The 14,147-nt window shown below is 42.2% G+C and overlaps 1 protein-coding gene across 7 annotated transcripts in view; it reads right to left on the reverse strand.

Annotated features, from left to right (window-relative positions):
- Positions 1–1,378: 1,378 nt before the first annotated feature.
- THSD7A (thrombospondin type 1 domain containing 7A) overlaps positions 1,379–14,147 on the reverse strand; it is a 272,715-nt gene continuing 259,946 nt past the window's right edge. For all 7 annotated transcript variants that reach the window (XM_077302601.1, XM_077302599.1, XM_077302603.1 and 4 more), the window contains 6 exons: positions 13,653–13,826; positions 13,111–13,206; positions 10,627–10,709; positions 10,078–10,288; positions 8,483–8,570; positions 1,379–6,486 (listed from right to left, as the gene is read on the reverse strand). In XM_077302601.1, the coding sequence (XP_077158716.1) occupies positions 6,402–6,486; positions 8,483–8,570; positions 10,078–10,288; positions 10,627–10,709; positions 13,111–13,206; positions 13,653–13,826 (737 nt within the window). In that variant the 3' untranslated portion in view covers positions 1,379–6,401. The remainder of the gene's footprint in view (positions 6,487–8,482; positions 8,571–10,077; positions 10,289–10,626; positions 10,710–13,110; positions 13,207–13,652; positions 13,827–14,147) is intronic.

The raw sequence follows: 14,147 nt of genomic DNA on the forward strand, positions 1-14,147 counted from the left end.
TCTCCTCAACTCTTTTCCTCCTTAAGAACACTCAGAGCGACACCCCTCCAGACCCAGTCTGAATGTACAAGATGGCAGGCAGATGGCTCTCTTTCTGGCTCAAATCTTGCATTTTGGTGACAAGAGTCCACCACACGGCGGGTTCCTTGCAGAAATCCCACTGCAAATTTGTTGGGAACATCTGTCTGTCACTAGGGGGAAAGCCGATCACTTGAATTGGCGGCAGCCACATATTTCAAGGGTATTTGTGTGCCTGATGACCTTTCAGCTTGACACTTTTTTAAAAAAGCTGTCATGTGAACACGACTCTGATACATTAATGCCAATTAAAGCTGAGTTCCCACCTCTGAAGAGAATTAGGACTGTCGCTGCAATCAATAAATGTGCAGCAAATATCCGGTTGAGAGAAAAGAGCCATCTGTTCTTATCGTCTCAGCTCAATGGGAGCATTTGAAAGCCAGTGATTGGGGCGGGGGAGGGGATAACATGGAGGGGAAGCGGCATCCAATATGGCATGTGTCACCCTTGCTTTGCTTTTCGTTCATCACCTTAATGTCCCCTCCAGAAATGTAAGCCAAATATGAATGTTGCATAGCATACAGAAATTTGTGGAGGCAGTTTGGACCTAAACGTTTTAAGGTCTTTAAAGCTCGGCTTGAGGAGCCCTGATTTCAAATCCATGCTCAGCCACATGAAAAAAATCACTGGGTAGCCCCTGAGCAAGTTGCTCTTCACGGGGAGTTTATTGGGATAAAATGGGAAATCTATGTGCGCCTCCCTGAGCAATTTGGAAGTTAGAATGGGCACCTTAAACCTGATCCGGAGTTCAACCAGGAACCGGTGTCAAGGTTCTCAGACCAGGTTAAGGCCTGTCCATCACAGCCATTTTAAGTGATTATCAGTACTGGCAAAGAGTCCAGAGGATTGCTATCCTATTTATTCTTCTGGGTCTTCCAGGAGTGTTCAATACCGGCAATAAACGTATTCCTTTGGATTGCTGAATAGGTTTGAGTATTGGGCTCACTATGTTTCCACTCCTACCTGGAGCACTCCAAAGAGAAACATGATTATTCCTTCCTCCTTTTTAACACCTATGTAAAATTGGTGGGTGTGATCACCCAGATGTGTGGGATGAGGTATCAGCAGTGCATGTTAATGATGCTTAACTTTACTTTTCCTTTTAACTGCAATGGGCCGTAGGTTTTAATGACCTGAAGTTCAAGCTAGAAGAGACAGAGATGCTGATTTGTAAATTATTTTTAAGAATAAATGACTGAGTATATTCTTTGAGATCCAAAGGTCCTATGAAGGGAGGCGTGCCTGTCATTGCTCCATGACAGAATAATACATTCGTTATAAAATAAATGCACACGTAACATATTTTTGTTAATATTTATTGTCCGCATTACCTCAGGATGTACAAATACCCCTTGCGAAAATGTAGGAATGGTTATGTTTTCACATGGGATCTGTATAAACTGAATAAAGCTCAGTGACAATATACACATATTTGTAGTAGTTGTACGTAAACATTTTGTGCATTAAAAAAGAAATATACATATTTAAAAAATAAAAAAATGCATTACACAATTTACAAATTAACAGAAAGGTAAACATTCCCCAGAGAACCACCTCCATGTTCTACCCAAAAAAATTCAAGTAAATGAAGTTAGGCAAAATGAATGTTGAACTTTGGGTAAGCATAATTTACAAAAGGTAAAAACTTTCCAGAGATATTTTCCCCCACCGTGATCTTTACTACCCTCATAGATATTAATCACTTTGTATTGTTGTATTTCAAAGAAAGAGTTCAAATTTCTGTAAGGGGGGGGGGTGATTCTAGGAGCCAGAAACTGTAGCAAATATAATTGGGCTTGTGCGGAACTAGCAAACGCTGATGAGAAATGATCCCAGGATTCAAAGCAGACGTAGTAATCTTTTAAAACCCACCACTTTAGAAATTACAAACTGCTACACTAAGAAGAAAAGGTCTCATCAGCTATGTTCAGAATGGATTAAAGACAGTGGATCACTGAAAACATTATTTTCACAAACTAACAATCTACAGTCGTGGTTGCTTTAGGCACTGGGTTTGTAGAAACACTAACAGTTTTAAAGCAACTTTTTATACAGATACTTTTTAAATTACTGCTTCAATGCTACCTTTCTGATTTCTAGCTTTAACATAATCCAGACTGCAACTGCAGCCTTCCTCCTATCCCAATAATCTTTTACAGTTAATTTTCCTTCTTTACAATAAAAGAAAACCCTTCAAGCCATTTAAACTTCTGTGCATCTAATGTCTTACACCCTGTAATGCAAATCTGAGATGCGTGTGGTGAAGTTCCGCCAACGGTGATATCAGCCAGTTTTCAGTGCTTAACAAGAGCAAATTGGCTGCATTTTATATTTATTTACTTAAAAAAAAATCTTATCAACTGTTATTCCCAAAACCCTTTGCTCTGGGCTGCTTAGAATAATCCCTTTCGCTGTCACTCGTAATTGTACTTCTAATTGTAGATACGGCTTGCAGGTGATGGTGAAAATCCCCACTTTTAACAAAAGTCGCATGATGCCGTACAACTTCTAAAGTTGTGTGTATTAAGATAAGAGTCTGTGCACTGAAAAGAACCTGCAACACAGAAGTAAAGATGAACTAAAAAAAAAATCAAAGCATCTTCGTTTCCCCCCTTTCTGACTTAGGCAGCAACATTAGTCTGAAACAGTTGAAAAGCTCTGAATTAATGAAAATATTCTATATGGCAGAGGAGGGGCCTGATTCAGTAGTTTACTAGATGGCGATAAGTTTCATGGGGTGGGCAAACGTTATAGGCACCTTCTCCCCTCTCCCAAGCAGCTGAAGCAGGGGTCCCCAACCTTTTTGACCTTGTGTGACCATCTGGAATTCTGACACACAGCAGTGGGCGAAATCACAAAATGGCTACGGCAGGAGGCAGAGCCAGCCACAAAATGTGAAGCGCCTGCACGGTGCACAGTGCGCCAGAATTCAACACCAGAAGTAGGCCAATGTCTTCATCAGTATTTTGGATTGAATACACTGCCATTGTTGTGTGTGTTCATTTTAATTTTAATTTTTAATTTGCCCACCCTCCCTTCCCCACCTAGACTGGAATGTGTAAACAAGATCTGGCTGTACCTGAACTGTCTCTACGATATTGAAGGTATTGCTTTTGTTATATCATCTACCTCTGGAAATGTAGCATATAAATTAGACCAGCAGCATCTGCAAAGCATGACATTACGTCAAGAGCATGAGCCTAAGCTGAGCTTAATAAAGTCAGCAACAAATGTTTTTGACTGAAGTCAGCCTAACCTAAGCTTCTGAAAAAGTGTGCATGCACACACAAACTTATACTTGTTTGGTCTTAAAGGTGCTACTGAACTCCAACTTTGAAAAACAGTCTTGTTTTAGGAACATTTGCTCCTTAGTAGGTTTTGGCCTTCAGTGTTCTTAGTTATCAAGATTCTGTGCTCCAGAGATGAAAGCTGGTTGTAAAATAATATCCCGACCTTATAAGGAATACTAACCAAAGTCTAACCAAAGACATCCTGTCATGTATAGCAGTGGTCCCCAACCTTTTTATCACTGGGGACCGGTCAACGCTTGACAATTTTACTGAGGCCCAGCGGGGGGGGGGGGGGGTAGACTTTTGCCGAGGTACGTTGCTGCCGCTGCCTGAGCCCTTGCTCCACTTGCTTTCCCACCAGTGCCACTGACTTCCCGCTGCCTGGTGGGGGGCACTGCCAGCAGCAGCTGCGCACTGCCACGCCGAGTGGCAGCCCCAGCCATGGCGGCCACTGGAGAGCACCAAAGGTGAGCCGGCAGCAGAGTGGCAGGGCAACCCCCAAGGCAGCAGCTGGGGAGGAGGACGAGGAGGAGCCTTCGGCCCGGTACCAATTGATCCATGGACCGGCACCGGTCCCCGGACCGGGGGTTGGGGACCACTGGTGTATAGTGAAAAATTGATCTATTTCGGGATTGATATATGTGTTTTAGTCTCCTTCTAAGCACTGCCTGCAGAACTGAGGTCCTACACTTCTTGCCCATTTGTTTCACCTGTTTCTGGTTAATACTGTTATAGAAATTCAACATTGTTCTTCTGTTTTCAGTACAGGTGCTGATAAAGATCCTTGTAGTCAGAAAGCATTTAGTGTTCCCAGGATCTAAGAGTGGGAATTGGGATGATCAGGCAACTTGACAAAACACCATCAGGAGTGTCCAAATATTGCTGTGAGAGTAGAGAACTTCCCGTTTATAAATCCAGACCATTTCGATGTAATCACTTATTTCGGTAGCAGTAAGCAGCTAAGACCTTTTCCATTATGACCGTTTATGCACTGGAGGTTTCATGCCAGGCTCTAGCTTGGAGTTTTAGTCGTGGCAGGTTGCCCCACCTCTACCTGCACCCACACGGGGGAGCATTTGGCCTGGTGCTCCTCATCTACCCCCAATTTTTGCCATTGCACAGGAGCTGGGAGTTCCCAGTGCGTAAATGGTCTATGTGAAGAATCTTGCATTGGAAAAAGGAGTCTTTCCTTCCTTATTTAATAGGTCCCACAACTCTGTTACAGCATAGTTATAGCTGTGTTAAAAATCTACTTATTGATAGAGACATGAGAAACCAAGACAGAACTTATAAAATTCGGTTTTATAAAGAATATAGCACTGATTTGTTGTATTGCTTATTCATCTGTGGTAAAGTAGCTTCTATATCAATCATCTCTAAAGAAACTCTGAGTCATTTTGGATCCCTCTCTAGCGATTTTCTCTTTGAAGTGATACACAGAAAACCCATTGGGATAAAAGAGGTTAATACCTAAGAAATTCAGCAGCTATAAGTAGTTGTATTGTATTATAAAAATGTGCACATTGTCATACGAAACCAAAGATTGGTGTGCATTCAAGCTGTGTTTGGGGAGTTCCTGTTCAAAGAAATTCTAGGAATCAGCATTGTGCATTGAAATGAATGGAATGGACATTTCAAAATGGAAGGTTTACAAGAGTGAGTTTTCATTAGTCACGTCAGACTCCTGGGTAAAGATGTATAAGAGGCATGTGTATACATGTGTAGAAAAGGGTTATAAATTCTGCAGCAATTAAACACTTAGCGTTAGTGGGGGGAGGAGATAAACACCCATCTTGCATTCTTTCTGACGAACCCACTGCAATATATTTTTAAACAAGTATCCCCCCCTCCATGATTAAAGGGTGACCACTTTTTTCTTTTCTTTTCTTTTTTTACAAAGTTAGCAATATAAAAATCTAGACATAAAGAACCTTCAAAGTAACTAGAAATCAACTTGAAAATCTATTTTCTGTAGAAGTAGGGCAGAATCAGAAACTAGACACTGATGTTCCTGCCACGGCATTGACTACAAAACAGTTGCTGTTAGAAGAAATGGCAAAAAACGGTACTGGTATTAGCTGGTCTGATCCAGTCACCATCCAGAAACTGAGCTCTCCTCTCATCAGGACGGGAGAATGTACTGGCAAAGGTCTACTGGATGCTGTCTGCAAAAGACCCCTGACCCACCCTCTCACCCTTTCTCGAAAAGAGGCAGTTTCTATGGCAATACTAGTTCATAAGTGCATATCATGCTGCACTAATATAGTGCAAAAAATTGCCTTACGTGTAGCAAAAAAGTTGCAGGCAACCGTTGGAGAGTTAGAGAAAGTAAAAACTTATTATCTGTGGGTATTAATTCCTACACCTCCTATAAAATACTGAACCTGAAAATGTTTCTTTCCATGACAATTGTGTGTAGGCAGGCTCCTGTACCTGGAACAGGTTGCAGGGCAGAGTCTTGGAAGCCCTTGCCCTTTGGAAAACAGCTTAAGAAAAACTGTCTTGAATCTGTCAAGATGCCAAACTTGCTCAGTGGGTTGTCAATTCTCAGTTAAAAGTTAACAGGTTACTATGCACTATGATGCTCGTAGCCAATATATCATTTGACAGATTAATACATATGGTGGCAACGGAGTATACGAGTGGTATGTAAAGCATTCTAGACATCTTGGTCTGATCTCTTCATGCTTACTGAGTATAGGTTAATGCAGCTGATAGTTTTGGCATCAGGAATCTCAGAGATGATGTCACTATTAAGTCATCTACCATAGGCTGGAGACACAAGTGGCTACCCAGTTCGTAAATTTCAAAGAAGGCCGCGTTAAAATTTCCAGCTGCAGAGGTTACAGTAGGAATTTTCCAACACAATTTTCTGTAATTGATTGGTCTAGAACAAACACATTTCTTGGAATAGCCATGGCCATTACGAAGTCATAATTTTTTGTCTTGCAAGGTAACATCTGCTCCATAATGTACACAATGTACATGCTGCCGTTATGGTTTAATAGAGTAAGGTTGATGGGATGTTCTAGTTTACATGTCTGCATCTCCATCATAAGCCAAAGTCAAAGGTTTCAGACGGTTGTTCTGTCTTCTCTGAGGCTTCTTTGGCTTTTTGCTGTAACAAACAGAAAGCAAGAATTCATAAATCTAAGAAATTATTTAACAGACTGAATTTAATTTTATTTATGAGTTAAGTGTAAGTATGTATTGTTTAGCTGCTCCATTTTTATATGACTTCTCAACTTTCACCAGAGGTTTATTAAACATCCAAAATATATTCACCCTTACATCCAGAAATAACAATATTTTTGAATGTTTTTTTCTTGTTTTCAGTAAAGATTTAAATGGACAAAAGTTGTCAACCATACCCATAAATATAAGCCCAGCATAAAAACAAGGAAATTAAAACTGTAATTTTGTCTGCAATCAATATATATCAATTTTTACATTCCTTCCAGAAAGGAATTGATCTGTAACAATTGTGATGGTGATTTGAAAGATTTCCCACACAGAAAACTAGGCACAGCCTACTTAACAAAATCTCAAAGGAAGCCATGATGTTTCAATATATTTCCACATGTGGTCATGATTTCTTTAAGATATCCCCAGAGTCGCTGGAAAAAAAAAACTGGACCAATTCAATGAACTTGAGCTTCCAGGTCACCAAGGGTTACGGTGCAAGATTAGTGGGGGAAATTCCCTTTCTGCAGCAACTCTGAGAAAGGAGCCAGGCATCCCTATTTGTCCCATCCCAACAGTGACAAGTTAGTTTTGCTTAGCACTGCTCAAGAAGAGTGGGTGTCCTTAGGTGATGGAACTTATTTCTCACTGATTTCCAGCCCACTGAGCAGAGGAATGCCCTGATGAAGAAGCCTTCCCTTTTCCCTGAGAGCCAGTTTGGTGTAGTGGTTAGGAGTGCGGACTTCTAATCTGGCATGCCAGGTTTGATTCTCTGCTCCCCCACATGCAACCAGCTGGGTGACCTTGGGCTCACCACGGCACTGATAAAACTGTTCTGACCGAGCAGTGATATCAGGGCTCTCTCAGCCTCACCCACCCCACAGGGTGTCTGTTGTGGGGGGAGAAATGGGAAGGCGACTGTAAGCCGCTTTGAGCCTCCTTCGGGTAGGGAAAAGCGGCATATAAGAACCAACTCTTCTTCTTCTCCTCTTCTTCTTCCCTTCTTAACTGTACACAAAGCTTCCATGTCGGTGAAGAATCAGAGAATGTGATCCCACTGTACATGATACTAGTTTGAGCTACTGAAAGCAATTCAGAATAATTCTCAGCTGCTACAAAAATATTTAAGAAGATAAACACAGATTCCAAAATCACAAGTTTTACTTTCTAGTAAAGTGGCCTTTTAGGATAATTTTGTAGGGTGGTAATATGAACATGTGCATGTGGCATTTTACAGAACAAATTTACATGAGTTAGTGACTTTTTATCTTTCTCTGCTAGCTATGTAACATTAATTCCACATTTCTGTCATCTGGAGCTATCTGCTTCACAAGAATCTTTCATATTGTATATTTTACTCTTGGTGTAGTGCTTAGGAGCATGGATGCCTAATCAGGCGAGCCGGGTTTGAGTCCGCACTCCCCCACATGCAACCAGCTGGGTGACCTTGGGCTCACCACAGCCCTGAAAGAGCTGTTCTGACTGAGCAGTAATATCAGGGCTTTCTCAGCCTCACCCACCTCACAGGGTGTCTGTTGTGGGGAGAGGAAAGGGAAGGCGAATGTAAGCTGCTTTGACACTCCTTTGGGTAGAGAAAAGCGGCATATAAGTACCAACTTTTATTATTATTATTAATTTCCAGATATAGCCTGGTTTAGTTCAGAAGACCTCAGATTCTATTATTGAGATCTTGAGTGAATTAAAATTTATTATTAGATTTTACACTAAGGTCATGGCGTGCAGGGAGGCAATGGCAAACCACCTCTGAACGTCTCTTGCCTGACTTTCAGACAACCCTCAGATCTCCTAGCTACACGAGGCCATATTATCATCATATGAATAAATAATAACACCACATAAATATCTGATTCTTTTCTAAGTACTCACTACTTTTATATAGGAGTGGGCTACAATACTATCCAAGGACTCACCAAGCAAGATAGATCATAGAAACAATAAAGATGATCAAAACAAATGCACCAGCAGCTACACCATAAACCCAGGTCTTCAGCCGTCCATCTAAAAGGAATGAATGTTAGTCATTAGTCTGCATATTAAGTGACGGAAGTCAGTTAATGATATTGTACAATAGTGCCTCTTGGAATGCAACCAAAATTCCGCAACAGGAAAGCAAGTCAACTGGTTTGCAACACTAGCATGATATGCACGTTAGTACAACACAGGCCAGAGAGTGAAGAGCAAAATTTGTTCTACTAACTCAAGCTTAGATATTTTCATTAACAGGACACTAAACTAAAAACTTTTTTCATATATGTTGGAATACAGAGTCCCATCCATACTGCAGATTCATAATACACTTCCCAGGCAAAAAATGATATACACACGCACACATACAAAGTACGGTATGTATGTTTGGCGTGTCATTCTCCATCAGTATCACCTACCTCAGTGGTCCCCAACCTTTTTTTGGCTGGGGACCGGCAGGGCGACGGCCACGCCTGCGCAGTGCGCAAGCGTGGCCGCGCCCGCACATTGCGCACGTGCGGCTGGGCCACGCGTGCGCACACGCGCACTGTGCAGCCAGAATCACGCATGCATGGCACTTTCGCGCATGCGCGCATGCACAAAAGTGCCGCGCATGCCCGATTTCGGCCGTGCAGCGATGCGCGGCCCGGCCCTTATTCCCTCTCCCCGCCCTCCCGCAGTAAGAAGCTTCCCGGGCCGCAGGCTTTTTTACTGCGGGGGGGGGGCGGGGAGAGGGAACCGCGGCCCGGCGCCCTGGCCTTCGCGGCCCGGCACCGGGCCGCGGACAGCAGGTTGGGGACCACTGACCTACCTCACAAGTTTATAGTAAAAACTGAGGAAGGGAGAATCGTGTGGACTACAATGTAAAAATGCCGCATATAAGTGTGATCGATATTACTGTCTACAGTAATAATTTAATTGCCTTGCATCCAACCATTAGTTCACTCAAGAATTAAGATGTTTTCCTGCATTGCTCTCCATTCCTATATACCAATCTAATCCCTGGAAAGATCATTGATCAGTGTCAGATGAACCACATGGAAGAATTATCATATGGGTTGAGGAGCTAGAAAGAAGAGGGACAAGGGGATGTCAACATCTCCTCCCCTCAGAGCTGTGCTTGTGGAAGAGAGGGGATGACTGATTTCACTTCCTTGTCCCTTCCTCACGCCAGCCCCCTCCACAACCTGGGTAGGTATTCCTCCATTGGGTCCAACAATCCTGGGAATAATCATCCAAGAAGCCAGAAAGGGCTACAAAAATTCAGAAAACTCTATTCTAGATAAAGATGGTTAGATACAGGCCATTTTTTAGTGTCTGCTGTACAAAATTATTCAATCATATAGGAAGAGAGTATAAACATTAATAAAAAGCATGCCACCTCTTGTGCATGTTTTTAATATAGAATAACTTTCTAAAGGGGGATATGTGAGCAGTTCTTCATGCATAACCTTGGCCATGCAATATTGTGAAGCGACCAAAATCCTACTAAGTTCATCAATATTACTTAGTAGCACTAAAGATTCCTAAAAGATTTCACCTGGTCCAAAAGGCTGTAGAAACCAAGTCCTTGCTCTTCCTGATTTGGTACTGGATGGCTGGGTAGGGTTCACTGCTCGGCTGGTTTTTACATCTCCCCTTTTGTCCTCCACTGTGGGAATTACTACCACTGGGATAAGAGTGCATTGCTCAAGTGTGCCATCGGAAGACATGACTTCAGTGTATCCTTCTCCACAAGCACACGTTCTCATCTGCAGGGGAACAAGCATTTACTCACTGTGGCAAAACCACACAACATGGAATCCTAGACATCACGTCTCACAGAACATGCAAATGGCCAAATGAATGCCTTCATGGCACCCACCCATCTGGGTGAAGTTGTTCACTGATCCAAAGTGGAATAAAGAACAACAGAACTTTAAAACAACTTTAAAATAATTATTCAATCTGGCTCTCGGCTAATGTGATCCATCACTGCTAATTTTACTCACAAGAAGGCATCTTAAAGACTTTTGCCACTGTTCTTGTGTGATGTATAAAAATATTGCTATGTTAGCTGCCTAATTCTACAAACGTGGGTAGCACATACCTCACTACAGTAAGAATGGGGCTGGGTACACGGTGGTTTACATGACCTGTCAACATCTGGTTGGTTCGTCACCAAACAGCCTCCTGCGGGACAAAACAGATCATATTTTGACACAACTGCCCCTTGCTGGTCATCAAGGTAACTGCAGCCATCTCGGAAAAAGCCACTTCATAATGCAAGAGGACATTCTCCTTTTCTGAAGGTTCTCGTAGGAAGACTCCAGAAACTGATGGATTTATTTGAATCACCCTGTGTCTCATTAACAATGTTGATATGCCAGATACCATTTAATTTTAATGGCTTAAACAGATAATTGGCCGAGTCTGTGAAAAAGTGCAGGGAATAATTGGTTTTGTACTTTGAGAGCTAATTGTATTCTTGGCAGAATGGCCCTAATGCTGACAACCATTAACACTGCTGGTCTACTGTCAAAAATGATTCATGGCAGAAAACAGTGTTCCCTCTGCGTGATGTGTAGCATTCATCTGAAGCTGCAGAGCACTAAATGAACCTACAAGAACAGGCAGATGGCCATTCAGTGTTTCTGAGAAACCCTGTTTTTAGGGGTCTGTAATCTGGCTTCATTGTACTAACGGCACCTTCGCCATCTTTTCGGTTTTGAATTTTCCTGCCTCTTCAAAACAGACTTAGCTAGGGGAATGTGGCAAGTCTCACAATTGGAGATATATTTATCTTCTTGGAAAATCCATTACGATGCCATCAGTCTAGAGCCTGTGAAAATCAGTTGCAGAAGGGGAGAAATTTGTCCAGGGTCAATAAACACTGAATCAAACTAATACAAAAGTTACCTTTGCCAGCATTCTGCTCTTATTTCTCGGTGGTTACAATGTTATCAATGCTTCGGTTATTTCTTTAAAAAGAAGTACACCCAAGGTTTCATCATCATTTTCAATCATAATCCTTGCTGCCATCATTCAAATTATTTTTGTTGCATTCAGTACGTTAATACAGACAAGGGTTTTTCAACCATGGCTGCCTTGAGGGTCAATTTCCAAAGTGCTGGAAATATTCAAGCTATCCTCCCGTGATGACAACTGATGTTTCTGAATAGGAGCTCCCTGAAGATTCAAAGTGAATTGGAGCACTTCCAGCTCCAATGAGGGAGGGGCAGTCAGGACTGGTTCTTTCATTTGAGGAAGAAGCACGTAGGTGTCAGGAAACAGAGCAGTGGGTGCCTTGTTCAGATCTCTGGGATACCAGCTGCCTGCACACCCAAGTATCCAAAAATATTAGGGTCAAGGTACTGATAAGAAGAGCCTCTTGTGGCACAGAGTGGTAAGGCAGCATACATGCAGTCTGAAAGCTCTGCCCATGAGGTTGGGAGTTCGATCCCAGCAGCCGGCTCAAGGTTGACTCAGCCTTCCATCCTTCCGAGGTCGGTAAAATGAGTACCCAGCTTGCTGGGGGGTAAACGGTAATGACTGGGGAAGGCACTGGCAAACCACCCCGTATTGAGTCTGCCATGAAAACGCTAGAGGACATCACCCCAAGGATCAGACATGACCCAGTGCTTGCACAGGGGATACCTCTACCTTTTTTTTACTGATAAGAAATGATGATGAAATCCTGGGATCAGCAGATGCATATTAATTGTAGTTAGAGAGCTGTATGTTAACCAAAAGGTTAAAAGTGGTCTAAATAAGTTTTCCTAGTTAACAAGTCAAACAGTTAAAAGTGTGCAGGTCCTGGTGCAAGAAGCACATGCCTGTAAACACCTTTGCGACAAACTGTCAGCCATCCAGGGAGCTGCAGGAGGGAAAAGCGGCCTCATCACCGGTTTCGGTTTGAATTAACGTATCTGCAGAAATAACACCTTGATATAAGAAGAGGCCTCAGGGCAACTACGATGTGACAGAAGTGAAACACCTGAAAAACAGCGAGCTAAAAAAACTGCAGTGTAAGTGGAGTTTGCTATTTGTGAGTCAAAACAGCATAAAAATACTTCAACACTGTTGCAGTGCCACTGAGCAGAACAGCACCCAAAGGAATAATTCCAGACAAACCAAAACACCTGTCTGCCTCCATCAGGTAAGTACCCTATAATGGCTCTTCAGTAACCTCTTAATAACTCTCATGGTGACAATTCATAGATTAAAATATTGTAAGAATATCCTAACTATTGGTTCTAATACATCTGTAAAAACTAATTTTCAACTGCACCAAAATAGAATGTTATACAGAATACTCGGAATGTTCCTTAATTTAACTATGAGATTACATCAGAAACTAAAGACAATTTGTTTCTGAATTTCAGAAGTCCTGCTAAATAGTCCCCACTTTCTTTCCCTCTTAAATGTGACTCTGGCATTCTTCAGGATGAAGAAATTTCACACAAAAGCAAACATGTGAATGAAGTCTTCATATAATTAGGGCAATATACTTCCGTCAAGGTGCTAATAATAATTCAACTTGCAGTGTTTTCCACATGTGACAATCCACTGTAGAAAAAGAAAGAACCGTTACCTGTAACATTTAAGCCATCTGATCTTTGGCACCATACAGTTCGAGAAGATCCTTTCCATGGACTGGCCATCCACTTGTATTCATAACACTGGCCACCTGAAAGACAATAAGAAGGTTACAGATGTAGATATTTCAAGGAAACAAAAGCAACCATTGCTGGAAACATATCTTGAAACTGCAATCTAATAATGGAGACCTAAATACAAAACGAAAACTACTTCAACATCCTGCTCAACTGGATATCAAAATACAGGCTGTAAGAGGCCTGAGAATGTTACCCAAATCCAACTTCAAGTGCAAATACAGGTCTGTTAAAAGAAGCTGGACTTTTTTTTTTTTGCTGCTGTTGTTCCAATTAATATCTTTACGACCAACTGAAGTGAGAAAACTGCATTTTGAGCCATTCTTGCGAAACTCTTAGCCCCTCTTCTCTTCAACTCATTTAGCATGTCTGTACATTTTATCAAGTCACGTCCTTCTCTTACCTTACTCCGGCTGCCTAATGTTATAAGGGGTTCCTCGCCATCCGTTTCTGTACTCACCATTGCATTGCCTAGTTTCCAAAGCCTGCTCTGGACAGAGGTGTTGATTTTCCAAGTCTTGAATCATCACTGCTCGCGATCGGACTTGTATTCCTCCAAATCCAAGGTCTTCGCCATTTACACAAGTCAACTGACAAAGACCCCATTCTGACCACTCCTTTAAATAACAGTCACCTGTCCAATAAAAACAGGCACTGATGAAGCTGGTAGTGCCAAAAGGTATTTCGAATGGCATGTCGTGGTCCCAAGCCCTCGCCCTCACTACCTTTGCAGCACTGTCTTTCTAGAACCTTGACATGTCTTGCACTTGCTTAGAAAGCCAGCCTGGTGTAGTGGTTAGGAGTGCGGACTTCTAATCTGGCATGCCTGGTCTTATTCCCTGATCCCCCACAGGCAGCCAGCTGGGTGACCTTGGGCTCACCACAGCACTGATAAAGATGTTCTGACCGAGCAGTAATCTCAGCGCTCTCTCAGCCTCACCTCCTTCACAGGTTG

This window comes from Paroedura picta, chromosome 11, assembly GCF_049243985.1.
Source record: "Paroedura picta isolate Pp20150507F chromosome 11, Ppicta_v3.0, whole genome shotgun sequence".
Classification (NCBI taxonomy): Eukaryota; Metazoa; Chordata; class Lepidosauria; order Squamata; family Gekkonidae; genus Paroedura; species Paroedura picta.